The sequence below is a fragment of the Talpa occidentalis genome, unplaced genomic scaffold, assembly GCF_014898055.3.
Source record: "Talpa occidentalis isolate TD23 unplaced genomic scaffold, MPIMG_talOcc4v2.1 talOcc4.4, whole genome shotgun sequence".
Taxonomy (NCBI): Eukaryota; Metazoa; Chordata; class Mammalia; order Eulipotyphla; family Talpidae; genus Talpa; species Talpa occidentalis.
This window is the reverse complement of record NW_023604295.1, coordinates 115,140,617-115,168,210: the sequence shown is the minus strand read 5'-3', so window position 1 is coordinate 115,168,210 and position 27,594 is coordinate 115,140,617. Positions and strand designations below refer to the sequence as shown.

Here is a 27,594-nt window from a genome sequence, read left to right as displayed (position 1 = left end):
AACTGCTCCCCCCACAGCAGTGTTATTTCAGTCAGTCTGCCTGTTCCGTTTCCCACCCTGACTCTGGTGAATCCTCTCACCTCCCCACACCTCTGGTCTGTACTCCAGTTCTTGTATGCATAAATAAATCTTAAAAAAAAAAAGTAAAACAGAATAGAAAATACCAGAATGAATCACACAAAGAAGGGTAAATAATATTTTGTATTTTATAAATATATAAATGTTATGATGTATCTCATATGTGCATATACATATATGTTAGCCAGATGTAAATATATTTTTTTTGGTAAAGTATGTTTTAATCATAACTTCATCTAATCCTATAGCTTCAACTATCCCAAATCCTAGGGGGCATCAAATCTGCTAAAGCAAACCCAGGCTTTCTTGAGCTCATGCTATGTAGTTAAAACTGCCTACTGGATATACAGACTTATACAGAAACTAGTCCCAAGGTGTCTCAAAGTCACACAAAAAATGAACTATAATTTTCCCCTCCTTCTGTATTCTTTATTTGCTGATTCCTATGTTTAGCAATATTTACAGTTATTATCCTTATCATCACCAAGCCTACAGTCTTGTAAGGAAGGTAAAACAGGGAAGTGACTTTCAAAGTAGATTCACAGAACTGAAAGAAATCCTGTGTGGTTAGAGGAGCGTCAGATGTTTGAGGGAAGGGGGTAGGGTCCCGATACTGAAAGTCACACTGGCCACAGTAAAAGACTGAATCTGCCTCAAAGACAAGGGAAACCAATAAAGTGGTTTAAACAAAAAGTAACAAAGTCAGTTTTGTATTTACAACTTTACTCTAGCTTATGTATAAGGATGAGAGAATAAGCCAGGGAGCAGGGAGACTGGTTAAGAAATTGCCACTGTATTTTTTTTTAAAAATGGTGGTAGCTATCAGCTGGAGAAAAGTAGACAGATTTATAATATACAATTTCTGGACATAGAAACTTACCTCTGGGACTAAGGGGGAGAGAGGAGTCTAAGGTGACCCCAGATTTTGTGGCTTAGACAACCAGGTAGACAGTGGTGCCATTTGTTGAACTGAGATCCCCTTGGGTTTGGTTAACAGCAACACTGACCATACCAGATGTGGTCAGAAATCCTGAGTAATCTTCATCAACTTTCATTACCACCTCTTCCCCAGTCACTATGGATGTCCCCAAGATCACATAGCAGTGTTGGTTCTACATGCTAAATCTCTGTTTCCACCCCATCCTCTGAACTATCACCAGTCACAATGTTCCCTACTTAAAACCCCAAAATAGTTACCTTCCATGTCTACATCTGCTGGGGCCCTGCTTATGGTTCTTGATGATCTGACCCCACTGTGCCCATCCACATGCACAGTGTCCTTGGATCACAAGACAATTAATACTTGTAATTCCTCATATAAAGTCTGTGCTTTTTCTCACTCCCTGCATTTGCAAAGGCCATCTCTCCTGTCTGGCATTCCCTTCACTGCCTATCTCCCTAGAAAACCCTATTTTTCCTTTAAAAAGTTAGTTCACATGGTGGAACCTAACTGACACCACCTTAACCAAGTGATGAAAATCAACTCCACCAAGGACAGAATATAATGATGTCCATGTCACTCCTGTTGTATCTGTGCCAAAACTGTATAAACTGAATGATGAGGAAATATTGGGTGAACCCTAATTGAAAGACATTCTACAAAACAACTGAGCAATACTCTTCAAAAATGTCAAGGTCAGGAAAAACAAAGAAGAACGATCACAGATTAAGAGATAAAGGACATGACAAGCAAATGCAATATGGGATTCTGTGTCAGAAAATAGATATTGTGGGGCCTCCCCTGGTGGCTCAGGGGTTGAGCGCTGGGCTGTGAAGCTGCCCGCAGCCTCTGCAGCGCCGGTTCAATCCCTGGCCACCACCGAGGGTCCCACATGGCGTGACAGACCTCTCCTGCTGTGCCTGCTGCTCCCCTCAGCAGTGTATTTTGTCAGTCTGCCTGTTCTGTTCCCTGCTCTGGCTCTGGTGAATTCTCTCACCCTCCCGCGCTTCTGACTGTACCCAGTGCTTATATAAATAAATAAATAAATCTTTAAAAAAAGAAAGAAAAAAGATATTGTGGGACAACTGATAAAATATGAATGCTGTTTATAGATAATATTATTGCAACAGTACTGATTGATTTTGATCATTATACTGTACTGTGCTTATATAAAATATTAATGTTTGAGTATGAGTGAAAGATTTACAGGAATTCTTTGTTATTTTTGTAAGTCATAAAGTTGGTTTTTTTTTTTTAATATATTGTTTTTAATTGGCAGGTGCCTTCCCGACAGCTACCATGGAGCCAGTGAGCCTGGGCTCCCACAGTCCTGGGAACATATTCTGGTGTAACATTCACCACAGGTTATCATTGGTTCATATTTTGTATCTTCTGTTCAAAAGAACTAGAATACAAGTCATCGCAATTTAATATTCTTCAATGGCTACATGAAAAAAAAATAAACAGGTGAAATTAGTTTTAAAACTATAGTTAGTATCTGAAATATTATCATCCTAACATTTAATCAATTTGAAAAGTTAGAGACTTTTTATATTCCTTTTTATGGTACTACATTTTCGAGACCTGGTTGTATTTTACACATACTGGACACCTCTCCATTTGGACTTGCCACAGGTCAAGTGCTCAATGTCACATGCAACTAGGGGCTATTGTGCAGGACATTATATAAGCTCCGCAAGTGAATATATTTCATCATCATCACTAAATGCTGACAATTAATTTAATGAATTAACATGGACTTCCAAACAATACTGGGGGGGAAAAAACCCAAAACAGCACTTTACTACCACCCACCACACCCCTCCTATGAGCTTAGGAACTTACAGGCACGGCAGGTCCATCTTTTTCCATCTTCTGGCACGACTCTTTCTCTATGCCTAAAACACAGAGAGTCATTTTTATAGTTATCCCAAGAAGCAGTTTCCCTCTGAGTGAGACTCTTGGAACCCCCAGTGCAGGCCCAGAATGACATCAATGAGTACATGACCAGCACTTTAAGATTCTCAAAGAAGCACTGGCATTCTGCTGACTGCTGTACTGTCTGTGTTAAAAGTTGAAAATATTCAGAAGAAAAAGGAGTGTGCCACTGGTTAATCAGCCATAAACATATCAAGGATCTTCAAGTGAAAAGAACAGTAAGACTGCCTCCTTGTGTCCATAAAAAGTTTTACAAGAGTTGTAATAAGTGCCGCAATTTTTCAGAAAGAGGAAACTGAATACTATTATATTTATTACCAAGTCTGAGTGAACTTAAATTCCAGCCTTGAAGAGTACTCTCAAACCAATTTATGTAATAGATAAGTTTCAAAGCCTACAAAACTAAATGCATTATCCTCTCCATACACTTCAAACTGGTTTCCTTATATCCAGTCTTACTTCTACTGTCACCAGAAGCAACATTTTAAAATAACCAACTCTATGCTTTTTTTTCCCAATCTAAAGGAATATGTACTCACTGAAGAAATTTTTAAAATATGGGAAATCACACAGAAACTTAAAGTGCTGTCTCCACACAGCACGAAAATAATAATTTGTTATTGCTATCTGTCAACTGTGAACTATTTAAAACACAAATGTGACTCTGCCTAAAAACCTTTAATGCTTCCCTTGTAGGTACAGGAATAGGCCCAATTCCTCAGTGGGATCTCTTTATCCCACTTGCCAGTACTCACACACACAGCTACTGGGCACTTTACTAATATAGCAGGTGGCCTCCTATCCCTGTGTGAGATTCTCATGGTGCACATCTATATTTGCATCCACTAAGACCTAGCTCAAAGGTGACTCTCTCCAGGAAATGGTCTGATTCAGCTGACAAAGTCAGAATAACCACTTCACCTCCACCACCCCCCAACCCCAAACGACCCTACCCTCTGCCTGCTCCCATGATACATAGCTAATCAGCGACAGTAGGCCATTAGCTATTCACTAACTCTGAGGATAGCACTGCCATCTAATAGAACCCCAGCTGTAGAAATTTCTGTTGAAGGGATTTCCTCCTAGTAAGAAGAACATAAATCAATAAGTATCATGCATCTGCATTAGAGGAAATTCAAAGACTAAATCACTGATTGTCCATAACCTCAAAAAAGTTACCGTTCTAAAATCACTACATGGAACAGGAATGGTAAAGGCAGCAGGAGGCAGTGACAACTGAGACAGACCTGAGAGGACGTGCAGAATTTTTATAGGAGAGAGTGAAGAAAGGCATTTCAAATGGAAGAAGCAAATGTAAGTATAAAAGTACTTGGGATTAGTCTGTGTAAATGGAATATAAAAGGGAATGAATGGCAAACAATGTCTCTGGGAAAGAAGTCAGAGCAGAGAGAGACCAGCAAAGAAATGTGAAGTCCTGTCACATGTGCTTTACGGATGGGAAGCAGAGTCCTGGGAAGCAGGGAGGAAGCCAGGGGAATAACTTCACAAAGTCTGTATTTTCATTTGCTTCCCTGGCTTGATGATAGATCAAGATTTTTAAAATTCTAATATTCTAAGTATAAAAGTCCCAAATTAAATTATGCTGCTGAAGATCTGAGCTTTTATTAACATTTAATGTAGCCAGGAACAGGACTCTAAATATTTCACAAGTCAAGCTTAAGGCGACAGATGTAACTTGGGACCTGCAAAAGAACCTCAGTTCTAGGAATAAACCAAAGGCAAGAAGCTGCAGCACAGGTTACATGAGGTTTTTATTAGAACATTAAGAAGGATTTTATAGGGCACTGATCAATTTCAATCTATCACTACTCTGAGCATGACAATTTTTAACATACTAATGTAATGAAGATAATCCTTTCACATTTTAGCACTTTGGTTAAAAGACTTTGGGACCAGACTGCATAGGTTCAAATCCTATTTCTACCATTTACTAGTCAAGTGACCTGACTTGAGTTACTTCTGTATCTCACTGTCCTTCACTGAAAATGAGAAAAATACCTATCTAATCATACCTAGAAAGAAATAATGAGTACTTTAATGGCATGTAAAGCACTTAGAACAATGCCTGCATGTGGTAAGGCACAAGCGTTAGTTTCTATTATTTTTGTAAGTTAAACAACGAGCATAATAATCACAAAGAACATAATTACCATATAGTTATAAGCACCTGTACTTTAGGATGTTGCCACGTTAAAATAAATCATAAAAAAAATACAAGCTATCTCATACACCAGTGTCTCCTGAACATCCTGCCACACTTGTCCATCTGTCCCTGGCATTTCAGTAAGACACCCTTTTGTGTCTCTTTTCCAGAAAAAGCAGCAAAGCATAGATCAAATCCTAAATCTATCTTCCAAGTGACCCAATTTTCTATTAACTCTAAGGCACGTCCTGCTTTAGGCTTTTAGGCTTTTCTGTGCTTATGTACATTAAAGATGAAGATATACTTCCATACCTGCTTCTGAGGATGAAAACGCATGATTTATGGCAGACACAGGAACATTGGAACATTCAAAGTACTCCAGGTCTTCCTCTGGCTCACCTTTCACCTCGGCCCCAGCTGATTTCTGACTCGAAGAAGTGGACGCCAGTTTCTCCTCATCAGTAGCATGGCCATCCCTATTAGAAATGTCTGAAATCTGGGAGATCACTGTTTCTTCATCCTAGGAAATGAAGTAGATCAGATGTTACCTCTTAGGAGCACAAACAATGGGGAAAGCACCATTTCAGGAACAGAAGCAACCACCATCCCATATGGACACTGGATAAAAGTTAGTCACAGATTGGATACACGGATCATAGAAGAAATCTGGAATCTCTTAATCATGAATACTGTGTTTTCTAGAACTAGTTTTTCTAATTCAATTCTGAGGATTGAAAATTTCAGCTTCTCTAGCCTAAACTTATAAACAAGTTTAAGTGATCCAAAGGCAACAGTTTTAAATATTTTACTCATTTACCTCCCAAATTTCTTGAAAAATCTAAGTACCCCATTGTATTTTCAAGAGGTATCTAAAAACTTCCCAGCATAAATTTAAATAATTTCAAATAATATCTGATATACTTTAAATAGTGACCTTATTTAATTCAACCTAGTTATTCTAATGTTTTGATATCCTATGATCTATTTAAATTTGAACACGTGCATGCTCTTGAATTAGTGACATTAATCTTCTGGACATCATTCTTCTTCCTCTCTGAATTTCTATTTCTATTCTACCACCACCAGGAAATTATCCCAAGGAAATACAATGGTATGCTTGAAAATTGTCAAAAAGACTTCCTATCATATTTTTGTTTAAAAAAGTTAAAAACTTTAAAAAATCTTTTCTGTGACCGTAAGTCTCACTTAGTTGACACTGTTCTTCAGGGGACTTATTACAATTATTTATTACAACTTCTGACAAGTACTATCAAACACAAAAGTAAGATTTTATTGAAAATATAAAACTACAATATTTTGATGCATCAGGTTTTAATACTTTTATACACAGTATCAGTTATCTTTCTGAAGCAAATCATGTACCAATTTCTTATGGCTCTTGTTGCCCGTTTTAGCAACACCTGAATGAAGGTCAATAGTTCATATATTTGTAATAGATGAAGAGTAAATCCAATTGTAAATCCTTTCTATCTTTTTAAGATTTATTTATTTATGCATACAAGAACGGGGGTACCGGCAAGAGGTGTGGGGGGTAAGAGGATTCACCAGAGACAGAGTGGGGAACAGAACAGGCAGATCGACTGAAATACACTGCCGAGAGGAACAGTGAATGAGTCAGGAGAGGTCTGCTGTGCCATGTGGGTAGCTGCCTGGCCGGAGATTGAACTCATGCTGCAGTGGGTGTGGATAGCTTCATAGGTTGAGTCTTAATCCCTTGTGCCATTAGGGAGGCCCTGCAAATCCTTTTTAAAAATAATCTTAAAGTATGTACCAAGTTTTGGTACAAATCACATAGGGTAAGTTAAACTTAAAATGCATTTTATTAATCAGTGAATGTATTTCTATGTTCATAGTTACACAGAAACTGAGTGCTAAAAAGAAAAAAGGATCTCACTTAAACCCAATGGGCCTGAATTTTTTGTTTCCCAATAATTCATATAGTTATGGTCAAATATTATTTATTGCTGGAATGAAATAAGGGTCTCAATAATTTTATTCCCATTTTTCTTTTGTATAATTATAATCAATAAGAAATCTTATGTATAAGTAGATGAAACACAAGGAAGTTTTGAAATAAAATGTCTCTCAATTCCTTGAACCCCTTTCCAAGTTATGTAGCAAACACTTCTATCATCAAGTTATTTTTAATTTTTAAAAAAATATTTATTTATTTATACATACAAGAGCTGGGGTGTGGCCAGAGGTGGGGAGGGGGAGGGAAGATTCACCAGAGACAAAGTGGGGAGCAAAGCAGGTTAACTGACTGAAATACACTGCTGAGGGGAGCAGCGGGTGAAACAGGAGAGGTCTGCTGAGCCATGTGGTTTAGCTCCCTGGCTAGGTATTGAACTCATGCTGCAGCAGCCACTGATAGCTTCACAGTGCCTAGACTTAACCCCCTGCACCACCAGGGAGGCCCTCATCAAGTTATTTTTTAAATTGAAATATAATCAACATTAACATTGTCCAAATTTATTTTTACCTGATTAATTCAGGTTCTCCTGTTTTATTGAAAGCAATGAATTAAAACTCATATAAACTTAAAAATATTATCTCATTATTGGAGACAACTACCTTCCTAATACACCAATATTTCCAATCTCTCTGGTGACCCAGAGGTTTCACATTTGATGGTGATGCATCTTAGTAAGATTTAGAATGAATGAGAGAGGACATTTGATAAAAAACTGGGGAAAGGGCAATGTGAAAGGTTTCCCTTGACCTCAGGGGCCTTCTCAGATGAGTTTAGGAAGTTAAGGACCCGGAAATTGGTTTCTTTATCAGACAACTCAAATACCTGCTGAAAGTTTTCATTACCTATCCCACTCTCAATATAATCTCCAGTTTGGGGATAAATGGTTTAAAAGACATTCTGGTGACAGACAGACTTACCTGAGCACACCCATCCAAAGCAAGAGACTGAGTTTCATACTTCTTCACCTTACAGCCACTCCTGGAAAGAAAAGGAAAAAATTCAGCAGGTTAGTAATCAAACAGACACTTTCTAGGTTATGAAATGGAACAGAGACAGCAGTGTTTGCAGATAGAAGCCAAAGCATAAAGCACCACACAAGTCATACATCTACACGTTAGAGATGGCAACATCTTTCGCCTGAGTCTTCTCCCAAGAAACAGAATAAAGCAAAGACTATAGTTCAACTCGTTCTCTGAAATGACCACCTCTTTTGCTTTTATGGGATATTAAACGCCGGTACTCTGATCCCCCCAGTTTCAACAGCACATTACCAGAAACCTTTCAGAGAGCAGCCTCAGTACTCACAGACATTTGGTTCATCTGATTCTTACTCACTTGGCTTTGACATTCATTAGAAAAATTACCACGCCGGGCCAGATTCTTTAGATAGAAATTCTTTATTGCACTAAAAGCCACAGAAGTCTGATAAGGCAGTTCCAGACCTGTTTGCTATCAGAGAAGAACTGTGGTCAACACAAAGTATGAAAATATTTAAGTAAACTGATACCATTCCTATTAAGTAGTAAGATGGAAAATGAACATAGCCGGAACTGGGGTAAGTTCAAACCACCTGTTATTTTTTAAACTGGCATGTAATTTGCGTTGCAAAGATTTGGTTCTAATGCACTTAAATTTTCCTGAAATGTCACTGACACTCCCCTCACTTCCCCCTTTCCCAAATACCAATTTTTTCTTCTTCTGTGTGTGTGTGTTTGCAGGAGGAGGGGTCGGAGGAGAGGAACACACAAGCATGTAAGTTACCAGAATGTATACTAATACTGTCCAGTTCATGGCTTTCTTTCTTAATACGCCTACTAAATTCCAACCCCTGCCACCAAACTCACATTGAGCTTAGTAAAATTTAGCCCCTGCTTTAAGCCAGCAGCCTTATTCCATCAAAAAAGTCACCTATTTCCAAGAATAAATAGCAGAGCAGTCCCTTGAACCAGTGCTGGGACGATTTCAGGGCCAAGCTAGCACTCAATATTCAAAGCGCACTTGAGGAGTGCCAAGCCGAGGAGCGCAAGCTCTCGCACCTAAGGTAGGAAGGCAGAGCTTCATCCTTTAGGTACAGACAATTGCAAGGCTAAGCTGACTTGTGAAGTGGCAAATGAAATGCAAAAAATCACCAGGTCCAACTTAGAAGTGGCAGCCAACATGCTATGGAAAGACGGTATGGGGAGGGCGGGAAAGGAAAGTGCCAACATCTCGGGGGTCAAACAGAAACAACAGCAGAAGTACTTACAACAGAAAACAGAGAAATTTCACTTGTTCAGTAGTCCTGATGCACCAACAAAATTAGAGACAGGAAAAGAGACAGACAGATGGAGAAAAAAAATTATGTAAAGCCTGGAATATTTATCTCTAGTCTGGTAGATGTAAAAAGGCTGCAAAGTTCTTTCTACAAGATGAGATACAAACGAAAAATGTTATATTTATGAATATTACCACTGGTGAGTGAATGATTATCAGGAACCTAGAGGGTGGTAGAAATACTCAGAAATGCTATATAGTCAAACTTAGAGATGAAAAGTAAATTTTCAAATATTTGTAAATGCATTAAAAGGATACGTCACTGCTGACTATAGTTAAACATTTAGTCATCCAGATTAAAGGATGAATGAAAATAATAGTCGTTGAAAATGTACCTGTTGCTATCTACTGTAGGTGTGCATCACTAAGATACTTGAAATGACTTTACATAATTTAATTTGGTCCACAAATCCCAAGCATAAAATGCTATCTCCATTTACACAAGAATCTGAGAAGTCACTAAGATACACCTTTTAAAAAGTCACACTGTAAAAAAAAAAAAAAAAAAAGTCACACTGTAACCTGTTAACAGAACTTCTAACCCTCCGCTAGGTTTTACCACCAAACGTGTAGTTTCAGTCTGTCCTACCAATGACGGATTTGCTAAACAAAATCCCAGAGTTACATATGAGGTCAAGCTCCCTTCTCTTCTAGAAAGGACAAAGAGATTTGATTGCAACGGAGTAAACAAAACAAAACAAAACCTACAAAGTATACAGATTAAGAAGTTCACTCACCAAAACAGAACAAGAAGAAAATGCTATCAGGCAAGGGTGGTAGCACTTGAGAGAGGGCGCTTGTTGCTACTGAAAATAAGGTTTATGGTAAATTTTCCTCCTTTTGGCCTAGACTTAATCTTACCTAACATGGATGCATGGGCTACATGCCTTCAACATGCAAAACTGAAACAAAGGCTTCCAAATGAATCCTGATCAACCTTGCTAGGCAAAAGCATCCTGTGGTTAGGCTATCGCATATTCAGAAGCAACAGGACAATGACCGGGCCAACACATACCCCAAGCACTGTCTAGACACCAGTAACCAACCTTAACCACAGGAGAGCACTTTAAGGACATCCAATTTTTAGCAGCCACTTTACTGTTCATATGTAATTGAAGAACAGATCAAGACTACCAATGACATTTCATTTCCTTTAGATGTTCTGCAGACATTCCATGAAGAACTGATTCCGACAACACTCAAGCTTCTTGGGCCTGATAGATACTTTCTGCTCTTGAAAACTTGTTCTCTAGAACAATTCAGCAAACCATCTAATATGTTTCTTAAAGTCTAAGTCATTATGAAACTGTATCTCCAACTGATGTATAGTAACTAAAAATATAGTAATCTTCCCTTTTCATGTTCCTGACCCTTCTTTGTATCTAATTTTTAGGGAAAACTGTCACAGAAGTCACAAAGGCCTATATTGTTATCAACACAAGTTTTGCAATAAGGTAATAATCCTGTAACAAATCCAAACTAAAATTTTACATGGACTGTGGCCTGAGGCCATCACTTTGGGAACTTCAAGGACCTTGCAAAAGTGGCTCTAGATTTCCCAGGCCCAGGGGAAGGGGGGGGTGATGATATACAACTAAAGGTTAACCAAATAATTTGTCAGATTAATGTGTTATATAATATTCTTCATTCTAATTGAAAATTCATTTCCTTACTGATGGAGCCAGTTGCTGAACATGGAGACATTAGGACTTTTACCAAATTTTAGTGATAGGTATTTTTCCAACCGAAAGCACAGCTTTCTATTTAAGTGACAAGACTAAGACTCACATGTTTTGTTGCTGCACAGGTAACTCGTGGGCTTGGAGTTTTTTGCTTTATCCATACACAATCTGATGGCAGTTGGCAGTGACACATGAATTCAGTATGCAGTATATAAAGTGATTACTGACAGCCTAGATAGGACTTCCAAAAACCATCAAGTCTCTATCTCATGCCATTCTTTTTATTTTTTTAACAGAAAAAAGTACTCAAGGAGGGGGTGAACGAGGGTAAGAACTGAGCTGAATAAGCTGAGAATTTAGAAACCCGGCAGAAATCTGACATGAAACCTCTGGGAGTTCTGATTCCAATAAGTTAGGCCAAATAGTGAAGATGGCAACATAGTTATTGAGTTTCTCTGCCTGCCCTGTTGCAACGCAAGGTAACTTCAGTTCCCTAAAACCAAAAGCTGGCTGCTCAACTCACAGAGAATACACAGAACGCATCCCACACCCCTCGTCACTCACGTTATTAAACGCGACTTTGCCTTCTTGGGTGACTCTAAGATCTCATTAACATGATTAGCAGCGGCAGAACAAAAGTCACTGCTTGGTAAAGCTGTAGTTGGCTTAAAGGGATCCGAGGACTCGTCAAAGTTGTCTGGGTCAAAGTGGTAGGAGCCTTTAGAGGAGAGGGGTGGGGAGTTCTGCAGCGTGGAGTGGCCCCCAAAGGGATTAAAGTTGGGGTTATCCCACTGACTGGGATCCAGCTTAGAAGGTGCTGGGGAGAGAGGAGCATCTTCTGGAGCTGGAGGTTGTTCTGTATCTTTAGATGCTGCTGGCTTACTAATACCATCTTTTTGTATCTTGGGGGTCAATTTGTTACCCAGTTTCCTGCCAAGTTTCCTTGGAATGGCTTTCCTGGACTCAACATTTTCCACATCTTCTGTGAAATCAAACTCAAGTTTCAGAGGTGAGCTCCTTGACTCCTCTAGCAGCTCAGCCCCTGAATCATTGGTGTCACTGCTGGGAGCCCTGGATGTTTCCTTAACATCAGGAGATTTCTGGATCCTGGCACTTCCTAGCAAAGAAGGATTTGTGCTCCCATCCACTTCTTCAGCACTGAACTGACAGGATGCCTCGGGGAGAGGCATGGCCTCCAGAGCAACTTCCATTTCTGGTAACTCACAGCCATTCACTTTTTTCCTCAGGGAGATAGGTTTGGGCTTTCTTAGTTTGCTTCTGCTGGGCACAGGTTCCAGACAGGAGTTGCTAGCCTTTAGGTCAGCTTCTGTGGAAGCTTCCAGTGTAACCCCCATGGTACCCTCTGTCATTGCCTTGTCCTGGATGGCTTCTGGCGTACAGGAGGGCAAAGCCTTGCCTGAGACCGCAGTTACATAACCATAGGCAGCTTTTGTTCCAAGAGTTGCTGGGATGTCTGTGGAATTCTTGGTTTCTATTGAGAATGGTCTCACTACTGAAATTCTGCTCATATCATGTTCGGGTTCTTCTTTGAAATCCTTGACTGAGTAAGAACCAATAGCCTGCTGGGACACCTCATTTTCTGAGGGTCTAGAACAAGTCTCAGAAGAACATTTTTCAACCACTTCTGCTACCAGTCGTTCATCAGTTTCTTGTGATTCTAAAATAAAACACAAAGTCAACTATTAAAGAATTATCTTTGGGGCATTAAAAGTAATTACATAGACAAACAACAAGTTCTCCTCTTTACATTTATTAAGCCTCTCTCAAATTAGGCAAGGATGGGAGTTCAGTTTGAAAGGGAACAGCTGGCACTAAACCCAAAAATGAGTTTTCCCAGATATACAAATAATAATTACACCAAATAGAGCTATTTAAGAAAAGGCTAAATAGATCATAGACCTACCGCAAAACTATATTGATATATTAAGACTCTGTAGGTTAAAGTAACTGGTCTGGAAGAAACTTTAGGCTCTGAGGATTTCAGGCCCCTAATTTTATGCAGTAGGCACATTTTTTAAAAAAGATTTTTATTTATTTATACAAGAACTGGGGTACAGTCAGAGGAGTGGGAGGGTGAGAGAATTCACCAGAGCTAGAGCTAGAGCAGAACAGGCAGATGGACCAAAGACACTGCTGCGGGTAGCAGCAGGCGAGACAGGAGAGGTCTGCTGCGCATGTGGGTTTCTCCCTGGCCAGCTGGGAATCGAACCCATGCTGCAGAGGCTGCAGACAGCTTCGCAGCGTGGCACTCAACTGCCTGTGCCACCTGGGAGGCCCAGCAGTAGGCACATTTTAATCCTTGGATCTTAAAAAACATAAGTCAAATTTATGTTTCATTTTTAAATACAGGATGGTTTTATGGTAGTTTTCATTGTACCATTTTCTGTCACATAATCTCAAAACTTCTCAGAAACAAAAAAATCTGAAACAACTGCATTACACACAAAATTTTAACAAGAACATTTAAAGTGGGCCTCCCTGGTGGCACAAGGGGCTAAGTCTCAGCACTATGAAGCTATCAGCAGCCACTGCAGCAAGAGTTTGATCTCCAGCCAGGGAGCTACCCACATGGTGCAGCAGACCTCTCCTGTCTCACCTGCTGCTCCCATCAGCAATGTATTTCAGTCAATCCACCTGTTCTGCTCCCCAGTCTGTCTCTGGTGAATCCTCTCACCCCCTGTACCTCTGGCCTACATCCCAGCTCTTGTATGCATAAATAAATAAATCTTTAAAAAAATAAAAAGAACATCTGAAAGTATATGGACACTTTAAATCAGTAAGAGGGATTCTCCTGTTTGCTCTCATTTTAAGTGTCGTTAGGTCAATTCAGGCTTAATTTAAGAAAGGTTAAGTCCAAGTTTACATAGCTAGTTAGAAGCAGAACCAGAATAGAAACCCATGTCTGCCCAACCCCAGACCCAAGAATTTAACCATTACATTAGATTCATTTCTAGATGACCAGAATAAATAATTCCCTGTAGTCTCAGCTGATCACTTAACATCTGGAATTGTGAATTCAGATGGGTTCTTAATTCAGTTCTGAAAGGCTCATCTTAAAAAAACAGTGACAAAAGGCAACGTCCTTATATGAATGTAGATCAAGATAGTTATGTCTGTAAACAATTAGTCTAAGACACGTAGCTTAGAAAACTAAGCATTGTACTTATTGTAGCTTGAGAAAATAAAATTAGGATCACATGGACAACTGTTAGAAGGAAACAGATCCCAAGTCACTATTAAAACTAACAGAACTAACCAGAAATGGAATGGTTACAAAGAAGCCAGCTCTCTACCAAAAATGGAATGGGTACAAAGAAGCCAGCTCCCTATCCATCAGTAACAGTTCAGAGTGGTTTCTATACCAATGCAAAGGCAGGGCCCTGAGGCCTTTTTAATTCTATGCCTCTGAACACAGAAGCATTATTTATAATAGCTAAATAATGGGCATTTATTTCCTTTTTTTTTTAATAGAGGCATGTTTTATTTATTTATTTATTTGTTTGTTTGTTTGTTTATACATACACTGGGTACAGTCAGAAGCGCGGGAGGGTGAGAGAACTCACCAGAGCCAGAGCGGGGAGCAGAGCAGGCAGAAGGACCGAAGTACACTGCTGAGGGGAGCAGCGGGCGGCAGGAGAGGTCTGCGCGCCATATGGGACCCTCCTCCGGTGGCCGGGGAGCAGCAGGGGATCGCGGGCAGTTTTGCAATCCAGCACTCAACCGCTGCGCCACCGGGGAGGCCCTAATGGGCATTTAGGACATACATAAAGAGCCTTCCTCTGGACATGAACAGTGACTTGGGTACAAAGAATGTTTGCACTAGTAGCTGAGGAACTGTAAACTACTACTGATTTTGTCGTTAAAGAATCTAGAGACTTTTTATAAGTTATTGCAGCATTCTGAGTCTGTTTCCTCATTGACAAAATGAAAAGTTGAGCAAAAAGATCCTTGAGGGCCTTTTGATTTCAAATCCTCAAGTATTTAGATTTTTTTTTTTTTATGATATTCTTTTTTTTTTTTTTTTTTAAGATTTATTTATTTATACAAGCACTGGGTACAGTCAGAAGCGCGGGAGGGTGAGAGAATTCACCAGAGCCAGAGCGGGGAGCAGAGCAGGCAGAAGGACCGAAGCACACTGCTGAGGGGAGCAGCGGGCGGCAGGAAGGTCTGCGAGCCATGCGGGACCCTCCTCCGGTGGCCGGGGAGCAGCCGGGGATCGAACCGGCGCTGCAGAGGCTGCGGCCAACTTCGCAACCCTGCACTCAACCGCTGCGCCACCGGGGAGGCCCTTCAAGTATTTAGATTTAACAGGTTTGTAATAATCAGATTCTTTAAATTATAACCTGTAAACATGTTTTCTGGATGGTTCAACCACCCATTTCATTCTTTCTCACTCAATAGTCATTCAACAAACATGTATTTTTTATGTACTGGGCTCTGGTGATACAAAAGCAAACAGAAAGGATGAGGTCTGGCTCTCCTGCAGTTTAAAGTTTACTAGGAAAGAGAGACCTTCATTCAACAATTATTGAATGAAGGTGGGGGTGAACTGAAGTTGGAAAAGGAGAAAGGCAGTATTTTTGCAGAACCTTGCAACGCTTGCTAAGACTTTTGGTCTTTATCCTGAGAGTAACAGGAAGCCACATAATATTTAAAGAGGGGACAATCAGATCAGATTTATGTTTTGAATAGCTCACTCTAATTGTAATGTGGAGAAGGACTGAAAGGGGGTCAAAAAGGAACAAATAAAACTGTTAGCATCTTTCTCTGGGGACTTTGACTAAGGCAATTCGAGAAAGATGGTAAAGTAAAATTGATAAAGTTTAGTGACAGGCTGAATACAGGACCAAAAAATAAGTAGGCATCAAAGCTGACGCAGGAATTTTTAGCTTGTGGAATAAGATGGCGTTACCATCAATGACATGCAGGAAATACTACCATAAGAGGTTGGCGGCTGTCAGAGTGAGGCCCTGGGTTGGATTGGACGTGCTAAAAACTACTGTGTAAAGATGTTGAAGGCAGTAAGTTCAAAAAGGAAATCTAGATTGTGAATAACACCTGACATAACTTAAGTCATGGATATAGCTGTGACTACCTTAAAGTCACAATGAATACAGTGTATAAGTTATCGACATTCTAGACTTTCTTTGAAAGCCTTATTTTAAATTTAAATTTATTATAGGTGTTATCTTTTTTAAAAGTTTACCTAAAAAGAATTCATCGTATTTAAAATAATATTGGAATTTTAATCATTCTGTAAAAGTAGTATCATTAATAGTTATGTTTGAAAATGTCCAAATATTTTAGAGAAGCAAATTGAAGTATTTAATGGCATGACACCTGAAATTTGCTTTAAAAATACTTAAGCAATGAAACAAAAGATAAAAAGGGGAGGGTAAACAAGCCCAGAAAAATCTTGACAACTGTTTAATCTGGGAAGTGGGAATGTGGAGGTTCTGTTTTGTGTGGTGCTGGAGTGGATCACAGTAATTTTTTCTCTTTTGTTACATAATTTCTCCCCCATTCTCCTTTTCTAAATCTCTGCTCCCTCATAGACTCCCTGGGCCCCAGGACCCTGCTGTGTTCTTCCCCCACAGGCCTGAGATAACTTCCAGGGACAAGGTAAGGGGGGAGATAAGGAAAGTACAGTGGTACCAAGACTGAGCAGTCGGGAACTGAACAGCCCTTCTCCCCTCCTTCTATATCCCACACTCACCCACTTCTTGCAATCTGTTTTCTACTTCCCAGACTCCTCCATCATCAACCTCAAGCCTTTGGGAGACCAAAGGAATCCTGCGAGAGGAGGCGGTCACTTACTTCTCTCCTAGCTTTCTATTTCTGTCATTAGAAAAGCGCAGAACCTTCCCACTTTCCTTCGCATTTACCTGCTCCTTGTAGAGCTCCCCTCCCCCTGCCCCATCTGCTATTTTGCCCAAGCTGAGAATCTCAAACTTAAGAAATGGAGAGTGTACCTTACAATGATAAGGGAGAAGGAACAAAAAAGGAGCCTATATCTCAGTGTAAGACGCAAGTTCTAATCCCGGCCCAGTCCCAGCAATCTATAATTCTATGGATTAGGAGTCCTGACTGCAGCATCATAAAGCAAGCCACCTGCCATGGTGGAATGGGGAAGAACGCCTCATTTGGCTTCAGTTCCCAGCCTGAGCAGGAGGCTAAAGAAGCTCCGCCAACAAGACTCCCTGTTCAGGCATTTCTATCAATTGCTCAAGCCAGGTGCCAGGTAAGTAAACTTACCCAGCCCAATAGCTAGTCACTGCTGACAATACCTTGATCTAATATCTTTAGTCAACAGTAGAACATACTGACAGGGTGGGAAAGAGCAGACAGGACAGGAGTGCTCACTGACTTAAACCAGCTTTGGAAGTCCTGACAATGTAAAAACCAATCTAACCACATAACTCAAAACGATATGTTTGAGCATGATTTCATTTACATTTACACTCTGAATCAGCAGCGCTCCAGTACCAGTTGACCCCACCTGCCCAATGCCGCCCTAAAACAGTACCTAAATTTTAGGTATCAAACCACAAGTAACTTTCAGTAAGAAGAAAAATACCCAAATTCTCAGGAGGCACCAGTTCCCAATAAAGTCCTGGCCACAGCTGTCAGTTCTTGCCTTTCATCTGAAAACACTGTTATATAACTAACTACCTCTATTTATCCTTCCATTTTCACAAAAATCCTATATTCCCTAAAAATTGTCCAGGGTACTGAAAAAAGCTCTTTCCCTGAAATGAGTTTGATGAGTTTGGACAATTTTGACAAGCACAGCATTGCCTGGCAGCTTGATGAACACAGACAGAGAGACTAGATTAGTAGATGAATTCAAAGCAAACACAGAGGAAATCCAAAAATAGACCAACATTTTCACTTCTGCCACATATGCTGCTGTTAATGAAACTCTTCCTTTCAATAATCAGCTTCCCTTAAATCTAAGAGGTTTTATGAATTGCCCATGGGAGCGCTAAAACAGCAGATGCCTTTTATGTTTATTCAGGACACAGACTATTATCAATGTAAAAAGAAATTTTCCCTCCCCTCACCCATAATATTTTTAAAAGGAAAAGGCATAGAAAGCCAAAATTTTAAAGACTGAGGTAACAGTTTGACATTCTGGTTTGTACTTTGATATGCTGAAATATTACTTGAGTTAAATACAAGTTTATGAAAAACCTTCAAAGTCTTAGGAGAGGGGAAATGCCATTATCACTGAGTATTCCTGAAACTCAGAAATGTTTTCAACTAACATATACTGAGAACCTACTACTTGGCTAGCTGTTTTCACATGTATAATCTCATTAAGAGCAGAAAAACAGCAACCACGTGAAAACAATGTACAGTAAGTAACACTTCAGGTTTGGGTTTTATTCTCAAATAACCTTGACTTTTTTCCCCTCAGATAACTTATGGTGAAACACTTTCTGCAAGCTCCTTTTATACCTGTCTACCACTCACTACTTCATTAGCTACAGAAGGCACCTTCTATGGGTTTCTAAATACCTGACATGTAAAGTGAGAAATTTGCCAAAATTTGAACAGGCCACTGTATTACCACAAAGCACCTAGTGTAACAGCTTTAAAATCTCAGAACCAATACATGAAGATCAATGTCTGTAGGGTAAGGAAAAATGTCAGGCTTTTCTGCCCTCCCGCCATCAGGACAGATGATCGATCCTTGCGGTCCTGAATGCATGCCTGATGGCGGGCACCTGGAATAGGATGTGGGCATCGGTAGATGGGATTCACCTGGGCTGAGACTGGGCTTTTAAGGGTGGCATCACCGGGATGCCAGCAGAAGCCAAAAGAGAAGCCAAAGAGAAGCTGAGAGAGAAGCAAGAGAAGCAGAAGCTGAAAGAAGGCCGGAGAGCCCAGAGTGAAGACCTGCTGGGGGCTGGGAGCCCTGCCAGCATCTCAGCCCCCCAGCACCCCTGCCTGCTGTGTACCTGGTAATCCCAATAAAAACCTGCAAAACCCCTGAGGGCTCCAGAACTCCTCCTTTACCGGGTCTGCATGGGATCCTAGAAAACCTGCTCAGTGGCCATTCCTGACCCTACAATGTCCTTAGGTACTTTTCAGAAGGTTCACAAAGTGGCTGGAACTCAATGAAACATTATGTCAGAGCCTGCTTCAGAGGAGAAAATCCAAGGCCTTATTCACAGCCAGGCATTAGAAACTACTGCTCCAGAGGACTATTTGGGGACCAATTTCTCAGTCCTCAAAAGGGTTCCTTCTCTCCTCATTACTCTGTAGCATAACTTCAACCTTCCCTCCCAGCCCCAATCATAAGGGTTTAAAAACTCTTTAGCTACTGCAGAAAAAAATAACAACATGCAAGAATAAAGCTTGCTACCTCTGAGAACACTCAAATAGAATGTGTGGTAAGTTCAATCTTAAGTGTGGACTAAATCTTTAAGGGAACATTCACTAAAACACAAGTTCTGATGTTTGCTGAAACAAAATTCAGTCACCTTACTTCGTATGTGGTGACGTCAAGACTGGACCAAATGGGAGACCAGCTGGGCAGCTGGGAACTAGTCCTGCAGGGGCACCAGTTATCACTTCAAGGTAAAGTTGGTGGGGAGACAGACTGGTCAATACTCTGGTGTGGTAGGCAGGGATACTCGGACAGGTTACCCCCGGAAGGGGATCAAACCCCAAAGGAACAACTTAAGTCAACAGTTTTCCTTCCCTAGAGGGTGGTTCAGTTTTGTTGAGTAGTGCTCAGCATCAGGTCAAGAGACAGTCATATCTGGCTTAAGTCTACAGACCTCTTCTCTATATAAGCTTTATCTATAGAACATTCACTTGAAGGGGGGAGCCAAATTTCAAGCCTGCAGGGTGGCCTCAGCCTTGGGTTGGCCCAATCATAGGCCAGGTATTGTGAAGCCCTGGGAAACATGCTCACCTACCAGGTGAACAGGAAATACTGGGGTCATGGCTAAATGCCAGCTAAGCTATCTCCCAATAAGACCTGATACAGTGAGCAAACAATGTGAGGAAAGAAGGGAGGAAGTCAAGCATTGACTACACATCAGGTACAGTGACTGAGCATTTTACAAACAAAACTCTATATAACAAAAGGAGAGTTAGGACACAGAATCTCATTCTCAAGGACTTTATAAACTGGATAGTGAGCCCAATCAGTTCCCCCTTCCCATGGACCCTCTCCCAGTCTCTCCCCCTAACACAAAGCAGAGGAACAGAGGTCCCACACTCCTATTCCATCCCATCTTAGGTCAGTGCCGTGATGCACTTGACCCCTTTTCAAACTTATTTTCAAGAAATAACCAACAATCCTCTCACTCTGCTGCACCTCTGGCCTACACTCCAGTTTTTGTATGGGAGGGAGGGAGGGAGGGAGAGAGGGAGGGAGGGGGAGAGAGGGAGGGAGGGAGGAAGGAAAGAACCGACAGACAGTCTGTCACACAAGGGGTCAGAGACAACCTAACATAAATACTGGTACAGGGTACAATCAGATAAAACATGTCTCCAAGAAGGGAAACAGGAAGGCACAGTCTGGATACATTAACAAGTGTAAATTCAGTGAGGAAATGGCAGACAGTTTAAATACAACAGCAGAAATTGTAGAGCAGAGAGAGTGAGGTGAGGCGAATTGGCTATGTGGTGGTAGTGGCTTCCATCTGTGTGCAGGAAAGCCTGACACACAGATGGAAGGACAGACTTCCTATGGTGGAAATGGATGCATACAGCTAATGTTTCAAAAGTGCTCCTAAATCACTTAGGAATCTTTAAAAATAGATACTTGGGTTTTATTCTCTGGAGGAGGGGTCTAGGCACAGGAGATTCTTAAAAGGTGATATTCACATGCAGAGTAGGATTGAGGGCTATTGAACTTCTGGAGTTCTATTGGACTTTCTGCAATGATAAAAAAAAAAAAGTTCTATAATCTGCACTAGGCAATAAGACAGTCATTCACAGTAAGTGGTTATGGAGAACTTAAAATGTAACCAAGACACAGATGTTTAATCTTACTAAATTTTAACTTGTTTAAATAGGCATGTGGGACCTTACTGAACAAAGCAGTATTCTAGGGGGTGCCAAATCACATAATCTGTGAAAATAAATATACACAAACCCTAATGTTAGGAAGCTAGAAGAGTTTCCACATAATCAGTAGAACATGTCTTGCATCTCTGATGGGAAGTGATGTTGCTTCCCCACTCCTGGAGAAGGAAGGAGGGCATCCAGTAGTAATGGCTGCTGTAGTAATGGCCCCTGTGCAAGGACTAGATCTATGGAGATGTCTTGCTATGTCACTGCATTTTTACAGGTGCCTTTATTGTTTTCCCAAAAAAAAAAAAAAAATCCATTTTGTCGGTGCAGTAACTGACTACCTTTTTGTTTGAGTTCAACAAAATTCAAAGCCATATTTACTAAATCAATGCTCTATGGAGGGAGTCTGAGCAACTTGAAACCTGCGAGCAGTCTCTCCTCTCTTACTAGCAAATCTAGAACAGCAAATCTAGAACAGGGCATGCTGGGGGTGCATCTGCATTCACCTTCCTGGGCTTTGTTTCTTCTTTGCATCTTTTACCCCTTGACATATAATCCCTATTCCTCCTCTCTACTTTCATTCTAAAATATACATTTATTAGTTAAACTAATGATGGAAAGCAAGGAAGTCATACCAGATGCTGTTTAAAAAAAAAAAAAAATGGAGTCATATCAAACCTCACCAAGACTTACTACCTAATTTAATTGTAGTTTCAGATTCTCCCAAAAGTAAATTTTAAACCAATCAATCTGGAATTTCCTTGTTAGCACAAGTGAGGTAAACTGCATGGTAAGATCCCCTTGCTTTCCCCTAAGGGAAGGTGTCTTTGCCTGAAATAATCTTTTTCTGGCCCGCCCTCTTTTCTGACTATAAAAAAGTTTTGTACAACTCCTTGCAGCACCTTTCAACTTGCTAGATGGGATGCCTGATCATGAACCATTTAACAAAGCCATTGCTGTAATGAACATTTTCTATGTGTATCTTTTCACACTAGGCAACTAACTGGTGGTATAACAAAAATGGTCTTTGCCCAAAGTACCTGGCACAGAGTTCTTAAACCTCCTGGAATTTCAAGTGACAGAATCGTTTGTAATTCACAAAAAGCCCCTTCTGACCACACCAGTCATATGCTAATGAGGTGTCTCAGGGTAAGCTTTGGGATAGTTTAAGGATGGGTGACCAGAAAGACCACACAACCCACCTAAACCTAGAAGGTGGGGACTTTCAGACCTGCCCCAGCTCCACCTCTGTGGAGGGTAAACAGGTGAGAGGTTGGGTTACAGAAATTCTTGAACAGAGAGATACAGAGTGTCCAGGTGGGCGGACCTGGAGGTGTGGGAGTATGGTGCTGCTGGAGTGATCATGGAAGCGCCATGCCCTGCCCTATTCATTCTCTTCCATTTGGCTATTCCTGAGTTGCAGCCTTATAATAAATGAATTCTCCTGAGTATTATCCTGAGTTCTGTGAGTCACTGTAGTAAGTTACAGAACCTAAGAGGGGGTTGCGGAAACTACCAAATTCATATAGTCCAGTTGCACAGAAGTGTGGGAGCCTGGGGACCTGGGTCTTCAACTGGTGTCTCAAGAGAGGGCAGTCTCGTGGAACCAAGCCCATAACTCTGTGGAGTAACATGCAAACTCTGGGTAGTTAGCATCAGGATAGACGTAAACTGTAGGACACAAAGTTGGTGTTAGAAAATCAGAGATGTGGTAATTGAAAAGACAACAAATACTTGGTATCAGGGAAAAATCTCTCAACTACATGTACTATTTGGTCACATTTTCATGTACTTAATAAGTTACAGACTGGCCACAAAAAGTAGAGAAATACAGTCTCGTCTAGTAGCAAGAACAAAGATTCTGTCTCCATGTAATGGGAAAACAGTTTGTTTCATGATTACCCAAGGCTGGATGATCTTCACAAGGGAAACCAGGTGAATTCCCTGCAACCAGATGCAAGATTTCTAGCATGGGTACCCACACATCTGTCCTCCACAAAAGGAACAAAGAAAACATTTCCTTACAGTCATTGTTTAACTGCCTCATTACTAGCTATCTAGCTCCAGAACAGAGATTTATTTATATATATATGTTTATTATTCAATGTTATATATATTGTGTTATTATACACTGTATATAAAATTTGTTTCGTAGTTATGACAGAAACATATTCATTATATATTAGAGAAACCAATTTCTATAAAGCATTCTGACTATAGCATTGTCCTATCTTCTTGAATGTTACTTATAGAACTTTTATTATGTAATAATTCCCACATAATAAACCTTAAATAAACATTATATTAACTCCAATGTTATATATTTATAGTCAAATGACTCAGCGCAACAATTTTCTTCTCACCCCAAACCTAATCCTCTTCTACCCAGTTCTCCTTTGTTTCCATTTCATCACAGGACACTTACTCCAACCTCAACCAACCCCACCCTTTCTGTTTCCAAGAGAGAAGGATGGAATTAATTGCTAAGAGTTGTTTTTGAAGTGTCTCTCTCCTAAAAATATTATTTTTAATTATATTGCTAATGTGATTATACTTGGAACTTGATTCATTACTTTAATAATGTTGTAATACAACAACTCTGTGAGGTATTTCTCAACCCTTCTTTACACATGAAGAAAATAGGGCTCAGAAAGGTTAAACACACACACACAGAGGAAGTGAGGGAAGAACAGAGGGAAAGATAGGCAGTGGAATCTAGTTTTGGCTCATCACTCAACCATGCTAGACAGGACCCCAATTAATTCCAGAGCTGAGAAAACCAAGTGGGACCATGAACCAAAGAAGAAAAATGGTGGGTAGAGGTTAAATGCTATGGAATAACAGTCAAACATAGTCACAAGCTGCCTAATGACATGCTGATCAATGAGGGACCATGTATATACAATGTGGCGCCTACATATATAGTCTAGGTGTATATTAGGCTATATAATCTAGGTTTGTGTAAATATACTCCAATGATGTTCACATAATGATGCCTATCTTAGAACATATCCCTGTTGTTAAGTGATGCAAAACTGTGTATCATTCTGTGTTGTTACATCCACTTAGAGGTAGGCATCTGTGAGTCAGGAAGGAAGCAGAGGGGTGGTCAGTCTCTAGAAAGAAACATCAACGCCACACTATGCTCAGAAGTGAGATAAGGAATCCATACGACCAAGGTGGGCTAGACATCTCAAAAAGATGTAACTATTCCTTATCTCACTATTTGATTCTATCCTCACCAGTATGAGTTTCATACAATCCCCCTCACCCTTATTTCAGGTTGTAATAAATCTCGTAACAAGTAAAAGTCAACTAACAACTATAGAATAGAACCCTGGCTAGCAAGGCAAGTCTAAAGTATAGGTCTCTTCTACTCCGGGATACATAAAGAATAAACAGCGAATAAGACAAAACTGTCACTGAGGGAAGACCCAGCAATGACAGTAAAGTTTTATAAATATATAACTGAAAACATGTCATCTATAGTACTAAGACAGTCTACATAAAGATCTAAGCTAGATGTTCAATGTCAGCAATCCCTAATTATTTTAAACTGATAGCTTCATCAGTATAAAAGTCCTAACATCAAATCACAAAATATTTTCTAAGATAGTTATCCAACCAACAAACTAACCTCAGGTTCTAGTGACCTGTATCAGACACTATGAAGAGGACCATAAAATAAGCACATGGGGTTTATAATCCAGTTAAGGAGACAAGAGCATACTCAAACCCCCCTCAGAAGACAAACACTGAATCATGAAGAAATAACTACCACCTGCTTCTCATTTTGCCACTGCAAATGGTTTTACACAGAAAACAACTCCAGACTTTAAGTCGATGTCTTACAACATCAACTTCTTTTTCCCTTTTTTTTTTTTTTTTTTGGTGATTTTTTTTAAAAGATTTATTTATTTATACAAGAACTGGGGTACAGGCCAGAGGTGTGGTGGGTGAAAGGATTCACCAGAGACAGAGGCGGGAACAGAACAGGCAGACTGACGAAATGCACTGCTGAGGGGAGCAGTGGGTGAGACAGGAGAGGTCTGCTGTGCCATGTGGGTTTCTCCCCGGCCGGCCGGGATCGAACCCTAGCTGTAGAGGCTGTGGACAGCTTCATAGTGCGGCACTCAACTGCCTCCACCACCAGGGAGGTGGTTTTTTTTTTCCCTTCTAAATGAGCTATTTCCTCTTTGAATTTGCCCTCATATTCATAAGAGAATTTCAAGAAGCATTATATAAAATAATTGTTTATTTTTGAAAGCTAGGTTGTATTTTATTTTATTTTTTTAAAGATTTATTTATGCATACAAGAACTGGGGTACAGGCCAGAGATGTGGGGGTGAGAGGATTCACCAGAGATAGAGTGGGGAATAGAACTGGCAGATTGAAATACACTGCTGATGGGAGCAGCGGGCGAGACAGGAGAGGTCTGCTGTGCCATGTAGGTAGCTCCCTGGCCGGGTATAGAACTCATGCTGCAGTGGCTGCGGATACTTTCATAGGTTGCCTTTTAACCCCCTGCTCCACCAGGGAGGCCCCAAGGTTGTATTTTAAATGGATCTTTATTATTTACTTAGACTCATGCTAGGAGGAGGTGGAATGAGCAAATACAGTGCATGGAAGGCATAAAAGCTACAGGAGAGATTAGGAAACCAGGACTGAACCTCAGCATTTCCTCAACCTCAGCATTTCCTCAGAGAAGAGAAAAAACAGTTGCTTTTAGAGCTAGCTGAAAGATGACTGGGTCAGAGCATGGAGTTAATTTTAATGGGGCACTGATGTCCCTGACCCTCCAAGTATAGGATCTATGTTCTGTTACTCCTCAGAAAATAGGAAGAGATTGGCTCCCAAATCATTTTATTTCCCCTTCCAAACCAATCTTTGTTTATATTTCTTTAGTAACAAGGGCAATAATCACTCTCCTGAAATGCAACTCACAGAGGAAGACCTAGTACAATGTTAAATTATATAAAATAGAGAAAGAAGAAACCTTGTTATGTTTTTTTTTAATTAAGAAGAACAAATAAAATACTTTACTCACACTTTTATATGACTTTCAAAGCATTTCCAGAAACATTAGCTAAGTGGTCTCAAATTGACAAAAGGTATCTCAGGGCTTAACAATTCCATTTAAAAACAGGAAAAGGGAATTATGAGTAAATGTATGTTAAAAAGTTACAAAACTTAGATAAAACCAATTTCTAGAAAGATACAAATAAATGAAATTGACTTAAGAGAAAATAGAAAATCTGACTATATCTAAAGTAAGAGTTGGATTAGTCCATTAAAGACTTTCTATACAAAATATAGATTAAAAATGACCTGTACTAGATTTGTGACTTCTACCACATAGAGAAAAATTATTATAAATTTCTCATAAAAATGAGGAAGAAGCACATCCCAACTCATTCTATCAGGCCAGTATTATCCAGATAGAAAAACCTACAACCACCAAAGGAAAAAAACCAACCAGAGACAAATACCTTTTACTGAAAATGGATGCAAACGTATCCCACAAAAATACTAGCAAACCTGAACAAGTGGAATTTATCCCAGGAACGAAAATCAATTAACATAACATGCCATATCAATAGGAGACAAAACTCACATGATTATCTTAATATACACAGAAAAAGCATTTGACAAAATCCAGTATCCTTTCATGATTTAAAAAAACCCAAACAAACGCAACAGACTAGGAATAGAAGTGCATGCCCTCAACTTGATAAATGGCATCAATGAAAAACCAGTTAATGCTATATCATACTTAATGTAAAAGTTTGAATGTTTCACCCTAAGAGCAAGAATAAAAGAAGAATGTCAGCTCTTGCCACTTCTATTCAAAATTGTACTACCAGTTCTAGTCATAGATATTAGGCAAGAATAAGGAAAAAGAGGTATTAACATTGGGGAAAAATATTTAAAATTCAGCAAAGGTGTGGGATACAAGATGAAATTATTAAAATCAATTTTATTTTTGTATATTGTGATGAAAAATCAAAAAAAGATATAACAATAAAATTTATTATTTAAAAAAAATAAAGCAAATATATCATAATGTTAATAAAAAAAAAAAGTCCATTCACAGTAGTTTCAAAAAACAAAATATTTCAAAGTAATTTTAAAAAAAAAAATGCAAGACTTTACTCCAAAAAACTACAAAACACTATTTGAAGAAAATCAAAATAAGTGAAAAGGCATCCCATAATCACTGATTGAAAACTTCACTATTCTCAGGATGACACTATTCCCCAAATTTATCTACAGACTGAATGCCATCTCTATCAAAATCCTTGCTTTCTTCTTTGAAAAAATGAACAAGCTGCTCCTAAATTCATTTAGCAATGCAATGGGCCCAAAATAGCTAAAATAATCTTGAAAAAAGAAAAAAAGGAACAAAGTTGGCAATTTCACACTTTGC

At 39.7% G+C, this 27,594-nt stretch overlaps 1 protein-coding gene across 9 annotated transcripts in view; it reads right to left on the bottom strand.

Moving 5' to 3' along the window:
• TACC1 (transforming acidic coiled-coil containing protein 1) overlaps positions 1-27,594 on the bottom strand; it is a 109,919-nt gene that overhangs the window by 13,333 nt on the left and 68,992 nt on the right. For 4 of the 9 annotated variants that reach the window (XM_054700895.1, XM_037526089.2, XM_054700896.1 and 1 more), the window contains 4 exons: positions 11,676-12,789; positions 8,034-8,094; positions 5,433-5,640; positions 2,864-2,916 (listed from right to left, as the gene is read on the bottom strand). In XM_054700895.1, coding sequence (XP_054556870.1) covers positions 2,864-2,916; positions 5,433-5,640; positions 8,034-8,094; positions 11,676-12,640 — 1,287 coding nt within the window. In that variant the 5' untranslated portion in view covers positions 12,641-12,789. The remainder of the gene's footprint in view (positions 1-2,863; positions 2,917-5,432; positions 5,641-8,033; positions 8,095-11,675; positions 12,790-27,594) is intronic. The other 5 variants (XM_037526090.2, XM_037526091.2, XM_037526093.2 and 2 more) reach the window with 3 other exon arrangements.